General features: G+C 39.0%; 1 protein-coding gene across 15 annotated transcripts in view; it reads right to left on the bottom strand.

Moving 5' to 3' along the window:
• The window catches only part of TASP1 (taspase 1), a 230,584-nt gene that overhangs the window by 72,336 nt on the left and 134,114 nt on the right, over window positions 1-24,134 (bottom strand). For 8 of the 15 annotated variants that reach the window (XR_009048367.1, XR_009048368.1, XM_057701495.1 and 5 more), the window contains one exon: window positions 19,631-19,741. The exons of 2 other annotated variants lie outside the window; for them this stretch is intronic. Coding sequence is in view for 11 of the 13 variants with exons in the window: in XM_057701495.1 (XP_057557478.1) it covers window positions 19,631-19,741 (111 nt within the window). In the remaining 2 variants the exon portion in view is untranslated. Of the gene's footprint in view, window positions 1-4,232; window positions 10,123-19,626; window positions 19,742-24,134 lie in introns of those variants that run through there. 5 more of the 15 variants (XM_057701502.1, XM_057701499.1, XM_057701500.1 and 2 more) reach the window with 2 other exon arrangements.

Below are 24,134 nucleotides of genomic sequence, written 5' to 3'. Positions count from 1 at the left end.
TACAGTCTCTTGCTCGATACAGCCTCATAGCATTCCACTCTGGACCCCTGTAGCCTACTGACAGCACTGTGGCCAGAATGACAGTGTTAAAACGTAAGTCAGGTCATGCTGCTCCTCTTCTCAACACTCTCCATGGCTCCCCTTTATAAGCCCTGACATGATGGCCCAAGCCACCTCTCTGAGCTCATCCCCAACCCTTCTCCCCCTTGCTCACTCTCTTCAGGCCACCCTGCTATTCTCAACCTCTCCAGACACATTGCAACCTCCTTTGCACCTGCTGTTCTGGAATGTTCTTTCCTTCATTTGGCACTCAGCTTTGTTCTTCACATTTGGATTTTTATTCAAATCTCTTTAAAAACCGCAAGTTCCTCTCCTGCACTTACTAATCACCTTTTCTACTTCATTTTCTCTGTAGCTCTTATTAGTATACCATAGACTGTAAGTGTTACCTATTTATTTGTCTGCCTGACTTGATAAAATGTAAATTCCATGAGAATGTGGACTTTGCTTTATTCATTGCCATACCCCACGGCCTGGTCTAATGCCTAAAATGTAGTGCGTGCTCAAATACTTACTGAACGAATAAACAGATGCATGTTTTTGTAACTATCAAGATGGAAGGGCTCTTCCGGATCATCTAGGCCAGGGATTGGCAAACTTTTTCTGTAAAAGGCCAGATAGTAAATATTCTCAACTTTGCTGCTACAATGTAAAAGCAGTCATAGACAGTATGTAAACCAATTAGTGGGGCTGTGTTTTGATACAAGTTTCTTTACAAAATCATGCAGCTAGCAGGATTTGACCTGTGGACCAGAGTCTGTCAAACCCTGATGTAGGTTATTAGATCTGCTGCACTGAGCATTAAAGCCTTAACCACCAATTCTCACAGAATTTATTAAACAGACTTCTTAACTTCTAGAGCTAAAAAGAACCTCTAGACCAAAGATTATCTAATCCAACCCCTGTGGCAGACAGCAGATGTATACCTCTTATATCCATTCTCTCCTTTCTAACTAAAACAAGTCCAGTTTTACTGAGGGGACAGTGATGTGCCCCGCTCAGAAATTTCTCAGTCTCTCTGAAGTTAGAAGTGACCACAGGACACAGTTCTGGCCAAGAAGACACAAAGAGAAGTTGGGTGGAGGGCCTTTTAGGAAAAGCCCTTTAAGAAGGATTCACAGGTGGCACACTCCTTTTGCTCTCTACCCTTTTCCCCTCTTCCTATTAGAAATGTGAATGTGATCCCAGGGAGTGGTGAAAGCCACACCCTAAGGGCAACAGAGCAGGAGGAAAGGAAGGGCAGGAACGTGGCAGACACTGCAGGGCAGGCCCTCTGGATATCTTACAATGAGAGGAAAAATTACTCTCTGGATAAGCCATGATAAGTGGCTTTTAAAGGGAGGCTTTTAAAGAGAGAAGATAAATCTTTGGTTAAGCCACTGTAAGTAGCTGTTAAAGAGAGAAAACGAATCATCCAAGATCCTAAAAGAGAACAGAGACTTGAACTGACCCTGACTTTCACTTCGGTAGCCTTCCTCTCATGCCACTCCCCTCAGAGTAAATTTCTCCCAGTATAAAAGACACAAAATGCAATTCCATACAAAGTAGACAGCAAGTGAATTAGACAAGCCTTGCTCCTATCCCAAAAAGATCATTTCCCAGGTTCAAATACCTAGGAATTCTGGGGATATTTTAGCTTCAGTCACAGTCGGGGCCACACTGCTGATCCTATCACTTGCAACCTAAGCAGAAAGTGATGGTTCCTCCACAGATTTGTGGCAGAAAAGCACAAGAGGGCATTCTCACTGGCCTGACTCGGGTACCATGCTCATCTCTGAACCAACCACAACAGCCAGAAGGATGACTACTCTGATCCGCTTACACTGGGATACAGACTCACCCCTGTGGCAGGAGAGATGGGTCAGCCCCACCCAAATGGGGTCTGAATGGTTCTTCCCAGTAAAAAGGGGCTCTTGACATCAGAAGACATGGGGAGGGGAGTGTTGAAGTGTACCCACACACGTGCCTGCGTGTGCGTGCACACACACACATCATTTTTGTGTGTGTCTACCCCAGGAAATTAAGAGAGGTGCATTGTAGGCTTAGGTCTCTGACTGACTAGATGCAGGTCAGTAGGTTGATACATGACCTTTGGTTCTGAGTTTTCCAATCATGTACAAAAAGAAGATAATTTGTCCAACATTAGCTTTAAGTTTTAAAAGATGGATTGAAGCAGGGTACCTGAAACATCTTTGAAAAGTATGAAGTGCTATATAATTATGCAGGATGATTACAATCAGTGGATAAATGCAGATGATACAAGAAAAGAAAATAGAAAATAGAAGAACCATCCAAACCTATACAAATCTTTAAAACATCAGTTACTACGATGAGCCCCAGAAAAGGCCTCAAACTGCAATCTTCCCAGACAGCAAAGACAGGCTCTCCTGGGCCCCACCTTCCTGGGACGACTAATGGGCCCATCATGTTCCTTCAAAAGTCCTGTTCTAGTCCTACCTCCTCAATCTGCTGACCTTTAAGAACCAGAATCATTTCTTTTAGGTAACCTTTTGCATGTCACTTCAAATGTTAAATGACTTGAGTAAACTGACATATACACAGTCATTTGCTGCATCTGTTTACAGTAGCAAAAGACTGAAACAACCTACATGTCCACTGAGAGGAGACTGGATGACAAATCACGGCACATTCATATACAATGGATACTATGCAGTAGCTAAGAAGGTTAAAGAAACTCTTTATGCCCTGATTCAGAGAGGACTGCCTAAATAAAGTCAGTGAAAAAAAGGAAAGAGAAGGATTGGTATACAAATTGCTACCATTTGTGTAAAAAGGCAAGAAAAAAAACACACATACCACTGCACATATAAATGCATGGGATTTTCCTGGATGATTACATAGAAACTAATTACTGTGGTAGCTCTACAAAGAGGAGATGGGTTGGCCAAAGGACAGAGTGTGGGAGAGACTCCTCCCCATTCATCCTTTTGTATGTTTTGAATCTTGTACCATGTGAACTTATTGCCTTTGCACCAAATAAATAACAGACTGATAGTATAACAGAGCATAAACCTTATGGAAGGACAAACATACCACCAGGTAATACAGATCTGCAATAACCAACCACAAGGCTGATGCACTTGGCTGCCGGAAAAACCAACTCTAATAGTCTAACAATAGCCGTGTTAACCTAGGGCAGCTATCATTCTCCATCCCCTACCAACCTCACGGTGAGGACCAGGAAGCACATGGCCATCCAATATTTGAGCAAATTTATGATTCTACTAGCAAAAACAGACAACAGATGAGGTGACCAAATAGGTATTCAAACAAGAGCATCCCCCTCATTTAAGTATGTAAGGATGGATGTATGGATGTATGGATGTATGTATGTGGTTGTACATACACACACACACATCCATAAAACAGTTTGAAAATACATGAGTGACCAGATTTTCAACACATTCTGCATTTCACAGATAAAAGAGTATATTCAGCAACAACTAACAGAAAACCAGACCTGCTGTGACTTAAGCAATTTGGGGTTTACTTTTCCCATCAAACAAGTAGTCTGGAGGAAAGTGGCTTTTGCATTTGCAGCAGCCGGTTTACAGTGTCAAGGCCATGATTTCTATGATTCTCCTGTTGTTTCCTTATGGCTACAATATGGTTGCTTTTACTCCAGGCATCACATTCACATTCAGGACAGGAAGAAGGGAAAAGAGGTGATAGCCCTTTTTATCAAGAAGATAAAAGGCTCACCCAGAAACCCTCAAGAAGACACTTGCTTGGGTCCTATTGGTTTGACCCATATTGTATGGCTATTCCTAGCTGCAAGGGAGTCTTAAACTGTAAATAGTTTTTACACTCTATGTAGTAGAGACATAGAAGGGCAAAGGAAGTTGAGAACAACTACAGAACAAGCCAGGCCACAGTGTGTGCCACTCTGCGTGTGTACTCTGATAGGGTGCAACAGTTAGCATGCAGAGGGGATAAATGAAATGTGACCCCAGACAGTTTATTTTCTTTATTGCCTGCTTCAAGAATATTTTTGAATGTGACAATATAATTGATTTTATATTGGATGTATAAGCTGAGAAGTAGAAATACTAAGGGCTTTTCATAAATCCAAAAATAAAACATTAACCTACTAGTCATATATTTATATTTATGTGCTTTCCTATTAAAATTTAATCCTCCTGCCAAATAAATGCACATCCAAAAGTTAAACACATTTATTTTCTGTATATTTCTCTTAAATGTTTTCATTTTTTTTAAGAACTTTTATTGAGATACAGTTAACAGACAAAAAACAGCATACATTTAGAGTGTACAATTTGGTATCCCAATCTCCCAATTCATTCCCCCCAACCCTCCCCGCTTTTCCCACTTGGTGTCCATGTGTTTGTTATCTACATCTGTGTCTCTATTTCTGCCTTGCATTTCCTCTTTCATAGTTGTTAGCATTTGCCTTGTGTATTGAGGTGCTCCTATATTGGGTGCGTATATATTTATAATTGTTATCTCCTCTTCTTGGATGGATCCCTTGATCTTTATGTAATGTCCTTTCTTGTCTCTTGTAACATTTTTTATTTTAAAGTCTATTTTATCTGATGTGACTATTGCTACTCCAGCTTTCTTTTGATTTTCATTTGCATGGAATATCTTTTTCCATCCCCTCACTTTCCGTCTGTATGTGTCCCTAGGTCTGAAGTGGGTCTCTTGTAGACAGCATAAAATGTTTTCATTTCTTTAATGAACTGCATTATAATTTTAATTAATTTTGCCAGAACTACAAACCAGTTCTGTTCCCTCAGCTTTGTTAAACAGTAAATAGTTATAACTTAATTCTCAAAGATCTGCTACTTTTACAAGCTTTCCTACAAAGAAAGTCAATTACCCCACAGAGTCACCACAAGCCTTCAGTGCAAAAAGTATCACATTCACAAATACTTTTTTCTGAGCCATTTGTCAAATATTACAGCCCTTCATCTTAAATAGTGCAGAAGACATCTCCTAAGGACATCTCTTACCTAATCACAATAATATAATCAAGTCTTTTTTCACAGAACTAGAATAATCCTAAAATTTATATGGAACCATAAAAGACCCAGAATTGCCAAAGTAATCCTGAGGAAAAAGAACAAAGCTGGAGGCATAACCCTCCCAGACTTCAGACAATATTACAAAGCTACAGTAATTAAAACAGTGTGGTACTGGCACAAAAACAGATATATGGATCAATGGAACAGAATAGAGAGCCCAAAATAAACCCACACACCTATGGTCAATTAATCTACGACGAAGGAAGGAAGAATATACAATGGAGAAAAGACGGTCTCTTCAGCAAGGGGTGTTGGGAAAGCGGGACAGCACCATGTAAATTAGTGATGTTAGGACACACCCTCACACCATACACAAAAATAAACTCTAAATGACTTAAAGACTTAAATATAAGACATGAAACCATAAAAATCCTAAAAGAGAACATAGGCAAAACATCCTCCAACATAAATCATACCAATGTTTTCTTAGGTCAGTCTCCCAAGGCAATAGAAATAAAAGCAAAAATAAACAAATGGGACCTAATCAAACTTATAAGCCTTTGCACAGCAAAGGAAACCATAAACAAAACAAAAAGACAACCTATGGACTAGGTGAAAATATTGGGTTGGCCAAAAAGTTCGGGTTTTTCCGTAACATCTTATGAAAAACCTGATCAAACCTTTGGCCAACCCAATATTTGCAAACAATGCAACCAACAAGGGCTTAATTTCCAAAATGTACAAACAGCTCATACAACTCAATAACAAAAAAAAAACAAACAACCCAATCACAAATAGGCAGAAGACCTAATAGACATTTCTCCAAAAGAGACATACAGTTGGCAAATAGGCACATGAAAAGATGTTCAGCATCACTGATTATTAGAGAAATGCAAATCAAAACTATGATAAAGCACCATCTTACAGCAGTCAGAATGGCCATCATTAGAAAGTCTACAAATAACAAATGCTGGAGAGGGTATGGAGAAAAGGGAACCTTCCTACACTGTTGGTGGGAATGTAAACTGGTGCAGCCACTATGGAAAACAGTATGGAGGTTCCTTAGGAAACTAAAAATAGAGTTGCCATATGATCCAGCAATCCCACTCCTGAGCATATATCTGGAGAAAATTATAATTCGAAAAGATACATGCACCTCAATGTTCACCGCAGCACTATTTACAATAGCCAAGATATGGAAGCAACCTAAATGTCCATCAACAGATGACTGGATAAAGAAGATGTGATATACACACACACACACACACACACACACACACACACACACACACACACAATGGAATACTACTCAGCCATGAAAAAGAATGAAATAATGCCATTTGCAGAACATGGATGGATCCAGAGATTATCATACTAAGTGAGGTAAGTCAAAAAGAGAAAGACATACCACATGCTGTCACTTATATGTGGAATCTAAAATATGACACAAATGAACTTATTTATAAAACAGAAACAGACTCACAGACATAAAAAACAAACTTATGGTTACCAAAGGGGAAAGGAGGTAAGGGAGGGATAAATTAGGAGTTTTAGATTAGCAGGCACAATCTACTATATATAAAATAAACAATGTCTTACTGTGTAGCACAGGGAACTATATTCAATATCCCATAACAAACCACATGGAAAAGAATATGGAAAAGAATACATATATATATATATAACACATATATACATTTTTATACATATGTATATCTGAATCACTTTGCTGCACACCAGAAACTAACACAACATGGTAAATCAACTATAATTCAATAAAAAAATAAAATAATAATTATTATTATATATATTATTATAGTATTATTATAATGATCTAAGACAATAATTCTAACACTAATGTTATAAAGTTTTAATATTTATAAATAACATTTATGAATAAGTATTATCATTTAGTCCATTAAAAATTTCTCCAATCATCTTAAAAAGCATATTTTTAAAAATCAGAGCCTAATCACTCCCAAATGTTTTTGTTTAAAAAGCTATTGCTTTAAAATCATTAACCAAAAGAAGTTAATTTCAGCCTATATTGTCTTTATTGGTTGTCAGTCATTTGGTATTTGGTTCGGATTCTTTAAATACAGGTTTCTATATTTACAAAATAGCCACTTGTTTTGCATCTTTGTATCTAAATAGTTATAGAATACAACAAGAAGCTCTTCAGAACATTATATTTCACAGGAAAAAAAAAAGAGAGAGAGAGAGAGAGAGAAGTGACAGAAGACAGGCAGGATTGTTTCTGACCTTAAAAAAAAAACCCTCTAAAATGCACACACAGACTAACAGCAAACACATTCCAAATTTACCCCCAAAATATAATTACAGAATTCCTAGTCACAAATTCAAATAATGAAGCCTGCCACTTGATTTAAGTATTTTAAATAAAAATCTGCTACTTAAACAGAGAAGATACTCTGAGCTTACCCAATCTGAAACTGAAAATCAACCCAGAAATGAGGTAAATACCAGAAAATCATTAGTGTTCTGGAGCCTCAGCATGAGCCGCCCACGATTAATGCTAATGAATGGACTGGGTTTTGCCACATTCACAGAGGTTCAGAATAATATCGTTTACATGTACTCTAGTCTTCCCTCACAAATATGTGGTTTTCACAGACTCAGAAGTCATGGTTACTCTCAAATATCTGATGGCTTTTTAAAAACTAGGTTACAATGAGGGGAAGCAACTTCACAACCATAAAAACAATTCTAAAATCTATTATGAACATTATAATAATTATGGATTTCTTTATTTACCCACATCCACCAAATGTAACTTAAGCCCTATTCAAACTAATCAGTCAGTATATGTACAACTCAGCCTTCAGCTTTATATGATTTAATTTTCCTTTCCTTCTTGCAACTTTATAATTATGTGCTCTGAGTTTACTGTAACTAATATTAGTGGTTTTTCTCCACATGCTCACAACGAAAGGAACAGACAAAAACCCTTTTTGATCACCTAATCAGTACCCTTTGGAGGAAAAAAAAAATTCTAATTTGGAAACAAAGATTTTTTTTTTCCTTTCTTTTTTTTTTCAGCATGGGATGAAACAAATTCTTTGAGTGGTTTTAATTAAATCCTAATACTTCATAAACATCTTTTAACATAAAATTCAAAATAAAGTACCTATTGTGAGTAGCTCAGCAGCTCCCAAATCTGTGATGGCACCAACCATGATATTTGAGTCCACAGTCCCTAAATCTGGCCACCTTTGAAATCAGATAGATCAGCAACAAAACTATGGTGTTTTTTTTAAAGTAACATGACACTGTTTACAGAGTTGTTTTGTTTTGTTTTGTTTTTAGTACTGTGCTTATTATTTGCTTTCCAATCAAATAATATTACCAAATTATTTCCAGTTACCAAAATTTGGTAGCTAATTTAAACGGTCTTTTCTTTGTTTCCCAAAAGGCTTGAATAAGAACACATTTGCTATCACTGACACAATCATCCTCTGCTATTTAAAAAGCTCCAAGTGTCCAAAATATATGGGATTTCCAGGCTCTAAGAGAAGGCTAGAGCTCTTGTGTAAACAGGAAACCTAGGCCACAGGGAGAAAACCAGCTTGGGCTGTGAGTGCACAAAGCCCTATAAAGTCACACTTCCATTGCCGGCTACCCACTTCCACTTATTCTGGTAAGTCTATTTTGTTAACCTGCTGCTGATCAACTCTGTTAGTAATTTAATACAATCACAGGTTTTCCTTTCTTTCTTATTTGTAAGAGCAGAGGAAGAAGAGAAAAGCGATTAAGCTCCCAGGACAGGACAAGCCAGCTTTATCTCAAGACTCTCCTTTAGGAACAGGGCAGCAGCCCCAGCACAGAAAGCAAGCTCTGGGTTTCTCGGAAATTGTGATGATCCTGTTTCTGACACACAACATGCACTGAAAAAAACAAGTATGGGTGTTATTCAACTTAATAAGCAGATGGACTATTTATTTTCAAATGATGATTACTCGGGTCAATACATGGGAGTTTTAACCATTCACTCTAGCCAAAGAAAGGAAATAATGTCTCAGATTCTTACTACTTTCAACAATTCCACTGCGTATAATCTAACCAATCACTCTTCCTATTCTCCAGCCTCCTAGCCTTACAGCAGAAGCTTTCTGCATCTTGCTTTAAATGGGAGATATGACTATTTCTTAAGCCTCTACTAAAAAATAAATAAATAAATAAATAAAGGATGTCACTCTGAGAGGTATTTCAGAGCTCACCACAACAACTCCCCAGAAAGAGACAAGCAAAAAGCATTCAATTCTGCCATTAGCTTCCTAAAGAACATTCCTGAACGCCCTTAGAAGACCACATACATTTTTTAAATGATTGTCAACCTTGTAGTCATTTGCTATTGCTTCTTTTTCCCTTTTGTCCCCATTCTACCTGCTCACTTAAATTTATTCTGATTTGTAAAATTTCCATACACTTAAAAATATTCTGGGATTCTATATAGGTATTTTATGTCACATGGGAAGAAAAATATGATTCATTTTGCAACTTGGTGACCCTCCATGAGATATACTCCAGTTAAAGAAGAAAAAAGACGAAAGGCAAAGTATTATTCTTCCATAAGTTTGTGTGCTATTTGTGCACAGCTTAAATGCAAAGTACTATATGCCAGTCATCTCTGGAACTCTAATCCATCAAGCTTGTCGCCAAGGACCATGGCTGAAAGCCCGTCATCTCTGGTCCTCTTTCTCTCCCAGCTGCTGAGTGAAGTTCTTTTCTTACCCTGCCACTGCACGCACTTGAGAGTTGATTCACATCCTCCTAATGCCTAGACCTAACAGCTTTTTCTTGACATTCCTTTATATCACAAAACACACGGAAACACCTTAGTTATCTCAGAAAAGTCCTTCTGTCTTTGGCTTCCAGATGAATGTCCTCCTTGGTCGCCTCTTTTCTCCTTCTTTCCTATCTCCTCACAGGATACTCTTTCCACCCAGCCTGAAGGCAGACACCCTCTAACATTTTCACCTTCTCGTTCGTTCATTCATTCCACAAATGTTCTCTTTGCTAGGCACTCTTCTAGCTGCTGAGGAGACAGCAATGGGGGAAAATAACAGTCAAAATCTCTGCTCTCATGGAGTTTATGCCATGCTGAAGAGAGACAGACAATAATAAAACAGTACACAAACCAGAGTAAGAGAAGTTAAAAATTTTAGGCAGGAGAGGCCTCTTTGAGGAGACAACATGCAAGCAGATCTGGCCTCCTCAGCGGGCTCATTTACTCTGTGAAAGACACCGTATATTCCAAGGGCCATCCCAGAGTCTCAGCTTCCCTCTCAAGCTCCAGGCCCACAGATCCAACCGACTGTCTTGCCTGCAAACACCTCTGTGCCAACACAGAAGTCAAAATCAACCCCATTCTCTCTACATGTCCAGTGTTCCACACATGACATTCTTATCATCTCTTATTGGCCTTCTAATTCCAAGTCTGTTCAATATTATGTAACAAGCTAAATGAGAGAAGAATTTGAAAAAGAATAGATACATGTATATGTATAACTGAATCACTTTGCTGTACACCTGAAACTAACACAGCATTGTTAATCAACAATACTCCAATATAAAATAAAAAGTTTAAAAAAAGAAAAAAAAGGACTTCCCTGGTGGCACAGTAGTTAAGAATCTGCCTGCCATCGCTGGTCCGGGAAGATCCCACATGCCACGGAGTGACTAAGCCCATGCGCCACAACTACTGAGCCCACGCACCTAGAATCTGTGCTCCGCAACAAGAGAAGCCACAGCAATGAAAAGCCCATGCACCACAATGAAGAGTAGCCCCCGCTCACTGAAAGTAGAGAAAGCGTGCACACAGCAACAAAGACCCAATGCAGACAATAAATAAAAAATAAAATAAATAAAATTTTAAAAAATATTAAAACAAAACAAAACCAAAAAACTCCAGTTACTTTGACGCCTCCTTCACTGCGTCCGTCCCATTCAACCAACCATCAAGAATCTCAAGGATTCTCTCTTTGAGAGTCTCTGGCACCTGACTCTCCTTTCTATCCACTCTAGTTCTGCTCCTCTAATTTCCATGACCTTCAAATTCGTAGCTTCGCCTACAGGGCCTCCCTCCTCCAATCCATTCCACGTCCTACCGTAACACCCCACTGCCAAAGCCTCACGTGGCTCTCTCTGCTACAGTAAGTCCAATTTGGGGGGTTTCTTTTTCATTTATAATTACAACACTCTCCCTAACATACGCTGTCCACTTGTTAAATCAGATCACTTGCTGCTCACAAAACCAGTCCTAGATTTTCTCTCCTGAAGGTACCTCATTCATGACACTCTCCTTGATCTACCAGATATGACACATCTACCTCTGCTCCTTTTGAATTCTGCTTTTCTTATTTTATCATATTAAGAGTTTAGTTATGAAGTTTTTCATAAAACAAAAAGAATATGTGGAACATATAATTTATAAAGCATATTAATAGAACAAATGTCCATTAATCCACCAAACAACTAGAAAATTCCAACACTACTAAGACTGTTTGAGATCCAGGCTTCTCTCCCAAAGGAAACCACTACCCTGAACTATTTTTCTATAACTTCTTGCTCGCGTTTATAGTTTTACCGTACGTGCATATATAATGAAATAGTGTCTGGTTTTGTAAAGTTGTATTAATGGTGGCAACACTGACTGCAGTCCTTTGCGAACTGTATTTTTAACTTAGTGTTATGATTTTAAGTTTCTTTCCTATGGATGTGAGCCTCTGCAACGCATTCGTTCTCACCACCACACGGGGTTCTCCTGCTGATGGACAGTACAGTGGTTTCCATTTTTTGCTGTTAAAAAAAGCAGTGCTGTACATGTTCCTGTGCGTGTCACCCAGGGCACGTGTACACAGTCAGGACTGGCATTTCTGGGTTGTGGAGCATGCACATGTTCCACTTCTCATGATACTGATAAATATTCTTTATGGTTATACCTATTTAAAAACAGCAATGTCTAAAACATACTTATTTCATATTTTCTACCTAATGATTCTAATACCTAAAGTCTTTGGTAGCCTGGTTAAAGTTTCTGCTGACATACTTTCTCTCATGGTAACTCTACTTCATGAAGTGTTTCATTTTAATTTAAGCTTTTATTTTGAATTCATATTGAGCACTTCTTTGAGATCTCAGTTGAAAGAGCACTGCTTCAGGAAGGATTTTCATTACTTTTGTCAAGCCCCTGGGAGCTTCATATAACTAGGACCATCTTAAACGAAGATTCCCATCCATTCATTTGAAAGTGTGATTTTGCCATTAATATCCTGTCCGGCATTGTTAAAATTTGCAGACATCTGATGAAATGGCCAGGAATGGAAGTCCCCTATATTTCCTGAACTTTAGTATGAAACTTATTGCATCTTACATTTTAGTTACTGTCCATTTGCCTTTTTTCTTCTCCTAGATTGTAAGTTCTTGGACAGGAAGGCTGATACGATGTGTTTATTTGTGTATCTATCACAGTAGCCATCAAAGTATATTCATGGCTTTCAATGAATATTTATTAAATAAAAACACGTTAAAAATTCTGCAAGTATTTATAAAAACCTAACGCCTGAGAATTAGTGATAAATAATGCTTTGGGGACGCCTAATTTATTGTTTTCCTTATTTTGCAATTCGGACATGCGAGGGCAACAGGCTATATATCACAATGTTTATGACAATGAAGGAAAAACAGCTTTGATTTTTGAATTGATTTAAAAAATAAGTCCTCTTAGGAAAAATATTTCAGTGTTTGAAAAAAAGAAATGTGCATGAGGAATAGGAGAAAAGTCTTGTAAAAAATTCAAAAATGCACTGGTAAAGAGAACAGTAAATATTTTAAGTTTTCTAAATTATAAAGAAACTCATGAAACATAATATACTACCTCAGATAAGAAGTTAAAATGTGTAATGACAATGTACTTTTGTTCCTCCTATGAAAGCTAATATGAATTATCAGGGTCTTAGCTAAAAATTTGGTCATTAAAAGAAAATATTTATCAAATATAATTTCTCGAGTTGTCAGAAAATCACAAGAGTGGACTCCCCTCAATCTCAATGTTGGATGGCATTCTGCATTTGACAGTAAACCTATGATGTCAAAAGAGTGTAAGCACATTCCCCAAAGGAATAAAATAAAGGAATATAGAGCAAAAACCTCTTTTTTTTATCATAATACTATACACCCCATAGAATTTTTCAATAATAGTCACATAGACTGCAGGTTGATGATACCAACAACTTAGCTTAGAAATTCAAAGAGAAAAAAAGGGAAATTTGATTTTTACAGATAACATTTTATCAACTCTTATATTTAGTAGAGAGCCAAAGTAAAAAATGTACTATGACATTACTTGTTGAGAACTGGGCAGGAACCCTGAAGTTCACATACCACACGTGCAGCCTCAGTTTGCATGAAAAAAAGAGTAATTCACGAAACCAAGTTTGTTCAAAAATAACCACGAATAGGAAACTCACATCTGAATCCTTGTAAGAGCTTTTGTGTGTGTGCGCGCGCACACGTGTGTGTACGTAATTTACAAAGCACAACTAAAAAGGAAATCTATCTTTCTTTTCCCTACTTAACTAAGCATTCAGTCTATAATCAGCTGGTTAGTATGAAGTATTATTAAGTCACTATTTTTACCGTACCCATTTTTATGGGTTTTGTATGTTACATGAACAGTGGTTTTTTTTTTAAAAAAATGTACAAACTGGTTATTCTCTTTTATGTTTCCTATATTAAGTCAAACCAAAGCTCTGGATCTTGGCATAATGGTAATGCGAGTGGAAACAAAAACATTTTAATCCTCAAAATGTCTTTCAGTTTTACTCCATTCTATCACATTAAAGCCTCATTTATCAAAAATAGATTTTTAAAGGAACCCTACATTTAAGATAATTTCAGTCTGTTTCAAATTGCAAAAAAATTGGAAAAATCTTTAATAAGTCACTGACTACTTTACAAAAAATACATAAAAACAAATTATTTAATCACAGTGTAAAATTACTTTTTAAAAAATCCCTTATTATTGCAGAAGGTCACAGATATCAAACATAACACCACTCAAAAAGACAGGGTTATTTTAAAATTCTGCACAGATGGTTATTGCTGTGTCATTTTAGAATATTTTATTTAAGGTAATTTTACCATTAATAAAAGTTAAATGTCAATTGAAAGAAAACCACCCAAACAGTACAACAGAAAAATGGTCTAAAGCCATGAGCAGAAAATTCACAGATTAATATAAAAGGCAAAGTTATATTTGAAATTTTACTCATCAGAAAAAGACAAATTAAAACTGGAAACCATTTTTTTAATCCATGATTTTAGAAACTTTTTTTAATGTGATAATAACCATTAGAAAAAGAGTGTGGAGGAGACTTCCAGTTTCTGGTCCAGCACCTAAGCAGCTTAGAGGTCACCACTGTATACTAAAGAGTAAAAAGCTGAACAAACTGAAAAATCAACAACTCTTCTTAGATCTGTCAGAAAAGTGAGGTCACAAGATAAACAAATGCCCCTACAACTGGAGAGACAGACAGTCATATAGAGAGAATCACAGCACCAGAGCAGAAACCTCCACAGGAACGAGTGCCTGGGCAGGAAACCAGAACTCTGACTGAAGAACTACCAGAGTCGTAGAGTTAATCTGTCCTGATTATTATATAAATTGTTTCTATGTATACCCTGCAATGACACTCTCTAGATATATTATTTATGCAAATCTGTTTTTTTTTTTTTTTAAAGAAAAAGCAAAGGAAGCAAGAAAGGAAGGGTATCGTGATGCCCTTCCACAAAACCAAGAAAGTGGTGGCAAGTTGACCACAGTCATCACCAGAAAGGATTTTGACCAAATCACCTCAAACAGAAACTTTCAATCCACCTTTAGTAGTTTTAATTTACACTTTCAACTAAGGACTAAATTGATTTACAATTGTACTTTCACACAGAGTTTAGATTGACCTGTGAACAAACCAGGGAACAAACAGAATTTTGGAGCCAGGAAGGGCTTTGGGACTTGGAGCTAGGCCCCCTCATTTTACACACAAGGAAAATGAGAACAAAGAGACTTGTCCTAAAACCAACAAGTAATTTTGTCACTGTTAAAAGAGGAAAGAACCTGACCTCCTTGCTTCTCATCCAGGTCTCTGGTAAATTCAATTTATTTCATTCTAACCACTTTGTAAATATCATCTATGCTTCTTGAAAATTCTCAAATGGGCCCAGAAATTTTTGATTTTCCAATTCCATTTCCAATCCCAAATCACCTAATTAAAAAGAACCTCATATTTACAGGGGTAATGCAGTAGAGGATTCATAAAATTTAGCATGGTAGAGGAATTTAGAAACTGTCTCAACTTTTTTTTTTTTAAAGAAAACAAAACAGAACTTTAGTAACTTGCTAGATCCAGTGAGTAAGACACAGAGTTAAGAGTGGAATCCAGCTGTCCTAATAACTTCCATGACATTGTTTTTTCTGTATTCCAATTTTATTTTACTGAAAAAAGGGAGGGGGGTGCAGTGTGAACACCCACTGACTAACCAGGTGACTTTGGACAAGTCACTGAACTCTTGCAAAATAAGTTTCTTCAACAATTTAGTGAGCACGGTTGATAAGATGAACTCTGAAGTTTCTAACTTCTTTCCAGGAGTCTGGAATTTTGAAGATGGGTGGGCAATATGCATTAGGCCATGGGATCCGGTGAGAAAATAAAGTACTACAGCCCACTCTCTGAAGAGTTTCAAGAGTTATACAAAAGGAGAGGACAAGAAAGCACCAGAAGAGAAAGGAGTGGAGCTCAGACTCCCATGGACCCAAACCTGGAGATGCACAACTAGCTAGTGACTGTGAGGTCTCAGACACAGGAAAGCGCTCAGGTCACTCTCAACAAGAAGAAAGCTACCATGTGCCGTCATCACACACCCGTCACAGGATTCCCAAGAAGTGAACTTCTCCTGAGTGCCGAATTCTCACCTCTTACTATTCCTTCCCATTGTTCTGAGAATGCATCTGGTATAGCTGGACAACTAATAGCAAATTATGTAAATTACATACACTGTTAAGGCCAAGAATTTGGTTTCCCTTAAAAACAGCATTCCACGATGGTGACTGTTAACACAAAAGAACAAGAGGACCCAAGTCTCTGATTCTGATATACTGGAGGAAGCAGTAACATGAATGTCATCAACCTTCTTCTGAAAAATCACCAAAGGCAGACCTTGAAGTCGTTCCTAACGCATTCCTCAGCTCACACTTTGCCATCAGGTGATTCTTATCAGCATGCATGTAGTTCATACCATTATTTATGCTTTCATAGCCTCAGGTCAAATAACTGCAAGAAAGCACATGTACAAAATCTCTTCATACTGAAACTTTTTCTACAGTTATTCACTCTCTTCTTCCTTCAGATAAATCCAGTTCTTCCTTGCCCATAACCTGTTTTTCTTTCTCTCTCTACCCTAAAAATCTTTCCCAACAGGCATGATACTTTTTAAAGGCCTGAGCAACAATGCTTATAAATCTGAGGAAGTAATTCAGTTTGACTCCCATCCCTGGAACACCCCCATCTATCCTATCAGTTGCATGTTTATATTATAAAACATATTTTAGCCTTTGAGTGGACTTTCATAAATTCTAAGTAGAGACAGCTTTGAAATGAAAAGTGTTTTGAGTAGGTAAAGCCTAAATTTTGGCAAAATAGTTTGGGGCAACCCTTGCTTAGCCAGGTCCCCTCCAGTACCCAAAAGGTACGGCTGGGGTAACAGTGTGACTGGACACCTGGAGATTTGTGGGAAAACTAGAAGAAAAGCATTGATCCCTGGTATGGGTTTCTATTCCTCTTCCCAAGCTGGTGAGGGTGGAAGAAAAAGAGGAGACAATGAAGATGCCCTAGACTCAGAGGATCCAGGTACAGATGAGGCTTAAAGAAACAGGAAGCCAGATAGGGACGTTCCCCATTGCCCTGCCACCCTCGGGCCAGTAAGGCTCTCCAGGAGTAGAGTGGGAAAAGCAGCCTGATATGCTTGGGCCATGAGGACTTGATAATCCCCTTATTAGTCTATGTTTTCAGACCACCTGACCCCAATACCATGAGCATCTGCTGTCCGTGGATGCCACATGTACTGCAGAAGCCAGAGGTTACAACAAGATCATGGATGCCACAGTGACTTCATCAGGGAGAGAGGCCAGTGACCCACAGGGAGGTGGAGGGCGAGGCCCATCACGGTGCAAGTCAATGGAGGGAAGAGAGAGGTCATGGGCCAGATAGTCCCTCCATGGTGACACAGAAAGTCCCTGGAATCAAGATGCCACCCATCGAAGGGGGCAAAACAAATATAAAGTACCATGTAAAAAGAGACCAGGCTTCCACGGAGGGGACTAGCAGAACAAAGGCAAGGAGTCAGGCATTAACCCGAGTTAGAGAACAGTGTAAGAGCTACCACAGGCACCCTTCCTACCCTGTCCACCATGTGCTGGGGAGGAGAGGCAACGTAGGTGTGGAATGTCTGGTAAAGTCTGCCCCAGTCACAGGCCCAGAACACAGCCCCGCTGTGACCTTGCAGGCTGGGCCCGCTTGACATGGAAACCAGATCCCTGGTGGCTGCACACAGGTGCCCGTCACGACTCCCTGGGCCAGGCTCCGCACAGCCTGCCCACAGCCCCTGTGGCTCAGGGGGTCACACACCGAGCAGTCGCTCCCTCTGCAAGGGCCCTGCGGCCATGCGCTCTGCAGTCCTGTGTCCTCTGCGCGTCCCCCCGGTGCCGGGCCCTGACGGCATACCCAGCCACCGGGTGCTGATCACCTGTTCCCTGTCTACACTGCACTCCAGAGGGTGGCCTATTGTTTGCCCAGCAACTCCAGACCGGTCCCAGCCAGGCCAAACCAGTGAATTTCTCTGCTACCTGGTGGCCGAACCACACCTTCTCCAACAAGGTCTGAGCCTCCGCCAAGCAGGTCCTTCCCTGGACACTCAGCCCTATGGCACCACAGAGAGCTTCCTTCCAGCCTCCTGTTTCATCATAAACAGTTCCTTACATTAAACTTCTTCTGATTAACCTAATGTATGGTTTCTACCTACTCCTAGCAGCAAAATCTATCAATATTTCCACTTTCTCCGTGGACCCCTCCCTCAAAATCACCATTTCTTCTCCATCGCCTGGACCGATCCCGGCACCTAATGCTGCTCTCCTACAGAGATGGCCTTGGGCAAAATGAGGTCTACTCTATAAACCCTCACCTAAAGCATCATTTTATTTATTAACTTAGGAACACATACGGGTTCTCTCCTTTCTATCCGATCGAACATGAATGCCTACAAGATTTTCAGGCCCTCAGGACCTGGCTCCACCTGGCTGATCCCGCCCCGCTGCCCATCAGGAACACTTCCCTCCAGGTGAGAGCCACGCAGGTGTTGAGCCCTCGCCATGCCTGACTCCCCTGTCATATCTGTGCTCACACTCCTTTCTTCCCCTCTTTTCCCGGCCTCCTGGGGCCAGTGCTAGGAGTACGTCAACCGTGAGTCCTTTTCAGGTGATTTCTTCCTACGCTTTTGTCTGTGTTCTCCTCACCACTTAATTAGCACCTCATACAATCCTGTCTTAATTCTCTACGCGGAGATACTCCCCAGATTAACCCTGTGATACTCTTCCCCTCGTTTATCTGTTCATGGCTTATTACTCTAACGTTTTTTTTGTTTGTTTGTTTGTTTTTATGGGATAGGGTTGCTGGGAGGAGTCAAAGGAGGCTGCTTCTTTTTTTTTTTTTAAATTCAGCGTAGTTACTCATTTATTTTTGCCCATGCCATGTGGCATGCAGGATCTTGAAGGTTCCCCTACCAGGGATCGAGCTCGTGCTCCCTGCATTGCGAGCTCAGAGTCTTAACCACTCGACTGCCAGGGAAGTCCCCCTAACTTATTTTTAACTACATTTTATATTTCTTAAACAACTTCACAAGCCTTTCCATAGTGGAAAGCTCAATGTTAAATGATGTGAAAAAACAGAGTCGAATAGTTTTAATCCAAAGTAACAGTTATCTATACGGCCATTGCTAGGCTATGCAAAATCTTTCTACAGATTAGAAAAAAGCATCTTCTCCTCCAACCGGATGCAGCCTCACATCAGGTTATATGAGTGCGGCAAATGGAGCCAGGCTGGATTTCAACTCAACCTAGACAACTGCGTGTGGCAGCACTGGATTCATGAATACAACACTGACTTTAAAAGAAGAGTCAATTTGTATTACAGAAAAATTTTTCATTGAAGTTGTCCCTTGAATTTTGTTTTAGTAGAATTTTATTCTGTGTATCACTCTAATCCTGGACAATGTCTCACAACTTGGGCATTATATCAGTTATGTGGTAAATTTCATGCGGTAGTAGCTATTTGATGGAATTTCTTTTCATAACCAAAGTTAATTGAGGGTCTAAGCCCACGCTAGGCCGTAGACCTGGGTCTAGCAATACAAACATGGTACTGACTCAGGAAGCTTTCAGCTCAGGGAAACAATCTCTGCTTAGAAGGAAGTAATTTTCTTAATGTTATACTTACTGATAAATTTGTTTTGCATAGTCTCCAACAGAGCTTGGTGGGCATCTTCAGCTTGTAAAGCGTGTGAACATTCTCTAGCCAGTATGGTGCGCACGAGATGCTCCCCACATCCTAGAAATCCAAGGAAACCAAGAATGGTTGAGGAAAGGCAGTATTAAACATCCTTCTTGTTTTACTAGCATTAAAATGCCCTTATGCACCACTGAAGTAGTAGTTATGCTGGAGAATAATTCAGTGATGGATGAAATGATTTCCACGAGCAATCTAGTAATTTTAGTAATGAGATTTGGCAGAAACTAAAGAAACACATGCCTGTCTAATCTTAAAAGGAAACAAAAAATAAAACAAAAATAATTTCCTTTTTTCATAGGAATTATTCACATAATACAGGAATTTAGATTCTCTACCTAGCAATCACGTAGGGCTCTGTTTCGTTTCCATTGCTGGATAACCACAAAAAAAAAAAAAAAAAAACTTTTATAATTTCTATACAGTAGGTCCTTGCTGGTTATCTATTTTATATATAGTAGTTTACATATTTTAATCAAAAGTTCTTAAATTCATGAAATTTAAACCAACAGAAATTGATATAACACAGTTTTGTTTGGCTAGTATGAACTGTGACAGACATTAGGCACTAACAGCAAATCTCCCTTAAACATATTAGCTGTAATTGTTAAATCATGTTGGTTCCGTTCAGCTCAGAAATTTTCTCTGCATGTGTACACCTCCTCCTCTCCCTGCTCCCTTCCCCTGACCCCCCCATACACACGCATATTTGCACACACACGTGTATATTGTGAATACATATACATTATACACTCATTGCCAAAAGTACACACTGTTCAAAACCTGTTAAAGTTTGTTGTTTTTTTATTTTAAATCACCTATATTTTGCCAGAAATAACTTCCCTGTATTTTTTGTAAAGTAAACGTAAATCTCCTTCAAGATCTAAATATCTCTGTGTGGGTATCTACATTTAGATCTTCACCTAGGTATGCAAGTTTATATATAACTTTGTGGGCAGGATCACGGTGACCCCTATTTCGTTAAATTTTTGCAATATTATTCTTATAATCAGGGAAAAAAATTAAAATAAAGCTAATAGAAAAGTAACCATTTTTGACACTTACTATGTAGAGACACTGTGCTCAGGAAACTCCATAAATTTTAATTCCCTTTGTGTACATATTTGATGTTGAAGAGTGAAATGTTATACTTTAGAACAATAATAACTGTTAGGAAATTGGCATATCATACGCTAAATGGGTGTTCAGAAGGTTATGTAAACATGCCTCAAGTCAAACAGCTAAACCACATGAAGTTAACATTACATCAAAAATACATGGTATATGTCAGAGAGACTTTTTCCTCTGTTGTTACACAGGTATATATAGGGTTCTCCAGTGACTGATTTTTTCCAAGAAATTTAAAATTATGACTTCTATTCTGATATATATCACCTTTAACATAAGAGATTTGACACCAAAACTTGTTTTCCTACAGGTTCCAGTCAAAGAAAAGTTTGACTTCTATGGTTTTATCCGCAGAATTCTAAGGCTTTATCCAGCATAATTCTATATGCTGCCATAGAGCTGAAGAGTGATTCACAGGCAAACAGTTCCATTCTTTATTCACAGATATTAGAAGTAAGTCTTCCAACACATCTTCCTTTTGTCCTTAATCATGCAAGCAAGAGTGTATTCATATTGTCAGATCTTAGCAGAAGACATGAATTATACAAAGGATGAAGACCTAACAAACCTAGAGGAAAAGTGATAAATACCAAATTCTAAAAGAACTTAGAAAAGTACACACTTATTTAGCATCGATAAGAATGACAGCTAAATAGACTGAAACACGTAGTGAATTCACCACTTATGTTTTTTTCTTTAAGAACTTTTATTGAGATACAACTGACATACAATAAACTGCATATATTTACAGTGTACAATTTGATAATTTTTTATTAGTAATGTATATATGGCATCCCAATCTCCCAGTTCTTCCCCCCAACCCCCCCCACCCCAGTTTCCCCACTTGCTGTCCTTATGTTTGTTCTCTACATCTGTGTCTCTATTTCTGTCTTGCAAACTGGTTGATTTGTACCATTTTTCTATATCCCGCATATATGTGTTAATATACGATATTTGTTTTTCTCTTTCTGACTCATTTCACTCTGTATGACAGTCTTTAGGTCCATCCATGTCTCTACAAATGTCCCAATTTTAAAAACACCTTTGGAAGATGCTATGGGACCAATTCACTATTCTGAAAATGGATAAATGAAAGAAAACAACCATGCATTTCTCTGTCCTTCCTATAGGAACCACATAGCGGGATAACCAGAAGGTTTATGAAGGAAAATTTTCTCCATAGTAGTATCCCAGCTAATAAATGAAGAAGAAATTAACAAAATTAGAATATAACCATCTGTAACCTATAATTTAGTAACTGATACAGGCAACAATCATCAATGGCTGCTAATATCACAAAAAAATACAATCAGATATTATATGTCCCTCGATAAAATTACACTGTTGTAGTCTTGCCCCACACCAAAAAAATCACACCTCAATCTGATCAAGCCTGTAAATTCAATTATTAATGTCTAGTAATAAAGAACATCTGCAAAAAAACAACAGTTAACTAACTTCACACTTAATTGTGAAACACTGAATTGTTTCTCCCTAAGATGAAGAACAAGGCAATGATATCTGATTTTATCGCTTTTATTCAACAATATACTGGAGGTTCAAGCCATTGCACTAAGTCAAGAAAATGAAATAGAAGACATAAAGATCAGAAAGGAAAGGCAAAACTGCTCCTATTTGCAGATGATATAATTGTTTATGTAGAAAATCCTAAAGGAACCTACAAAACCACCACGAGAGGTATCTTTCCAGATTCTGAGTCTGGGGCAAAGGTTGGTAGCAGATTCTTGCCTGGAACTTATCAGTTCCCAAAATACAAACTTGATTTTCATTTCTTCCCCCATTCATTCATGCAATAGATTGTTACTCAGCATCTTCTTGGTGCTAGAACCAGAGGACACAGTAGTTGGCAGAGGTGCTACTACATGCTGTCAGATCTCCCCACAGGTGTTGGACCCCTTGTTGGCTACTTAATACTCAGTTAACTGCCATTCTGGCCAGTCCAGATGCCAGTGCCTTAACTGTGTGCTCAACAGACCAACCTTGGGGATTTAGATGTGAATCCTGGACTGCTGAGAGCCAAACTCCATGGCCACGTCTGTCCCACTAATCCCAACCCTTAGCCCAGTCCCAGCTCACTCCTTCCTAGTGTGTTTCCTATTACCGAGAGCCCAGTGTGCCCCACACCCAAAGACACCAGAACTATAATACATTTTCTCAGCATCCCAAAGTCCACATCATATGTCTTGATTTGCTAGGTAAAAAACAGTCGTGGTTTGGTGGTGGATGTGACCTTACCCCAACATACTTGAACCAAGAGGACACAGTCCATTTTCACAGGACTCTAAAGGAGGCTTGTGACCAGCATGGTCCAGTTCTCTACCCCAAATTTAAAAAATGATGTGACGATTACTTTTTTTTAGTCCATCAATGGAAGCAGAGGGGCATCAGGGGTATCTTTTTTTTTTTTTTTTTTTTGGCTGCACCAGGTTCTCAGGTGCCGTACACAGGACCTGTAGTTGTGGCATGCATGTAGGATCTAGTTCCCCCATCAGGGTCAAACCTGGGCCCCTTGCATTGGGAGTGTGAAGTCCTACCCACTGGACCACCAGGGAAGTCCTGGGGGTATCTTTTTTGATGACCTTGACTCTCCATCCAAGGAGGAGCTGTTTGGCTTTGTGCCCAGAGCTATGCCCAGGCTGTCATTCCTTCTTACAGTCCCCTTGTGAAAAAGCACTGTGATGACTCCTTCACCTATCAGGAGAAGTTGTGGCAGTAGCTGTGGAGAGGATGGTATGTAGAACTTAACCTGCTGTACAATCAGGGGTACAAAGTTTGGCCTCTTCACTCCAGGATCCAGAATCAAAAGCATCTTGACGTCTTTACCTGTAACTGCCCAATGGCAGTACATGCATTCACCCTCAGAGAACTCCAAAGAGGCTAAAATTCTGCAAGTTCTGTGCCACACAAGGGATTGGGTGCATTGATGCAGGCAGAGCAGCCTTCCTGGGGCATGCGGGGACACACAGTGTGCACCCCCACTCCACTGGCCGGCACCACTGCTACTGTATGGCACTTAGCCACCTGTGTCTTACAGCTCCAGTCTTCTCCACCCTGGAATCTGCCTCCTTGGCAGGTGGTGAAATGTGTTTAAAGCACCACAAGCTTCCATTGGATGCTATCGGTGATGGGTGGTGAGGTGGCAGCTTGCCAGAGTCAACTGGTTGATGTAAAACTCATTTATACTTTTAGAATCATTTTATATGACCAGTTTACAAATAATAACATTGAGCTTCCAAGAATTGGTTGGGGGAATAATCTATTTTAATTTGTATCTGGAAACTTCTCA

The sequence above is a fragment of the Hippopotamus amphibius genome, chromosome 12, assembly GCF_030028045.1.
Source record: "Hippopotamus amphibius kiboko isolate mHipAmp2 chromosome 12, mHipAmp2.hap2, whole genome shotgun sequence".
In the NCBI taxonomy this organism is placed as follows: Eukaryota; Metazoa; Chordata; class Mammalia; order Artiodactyla; family Hippopotamidae; genus Hippopotamus; species Hippopotamus amphibius.
This window is presented reverse-complemented; position numbering and strand designations above follow the sequence as displayed.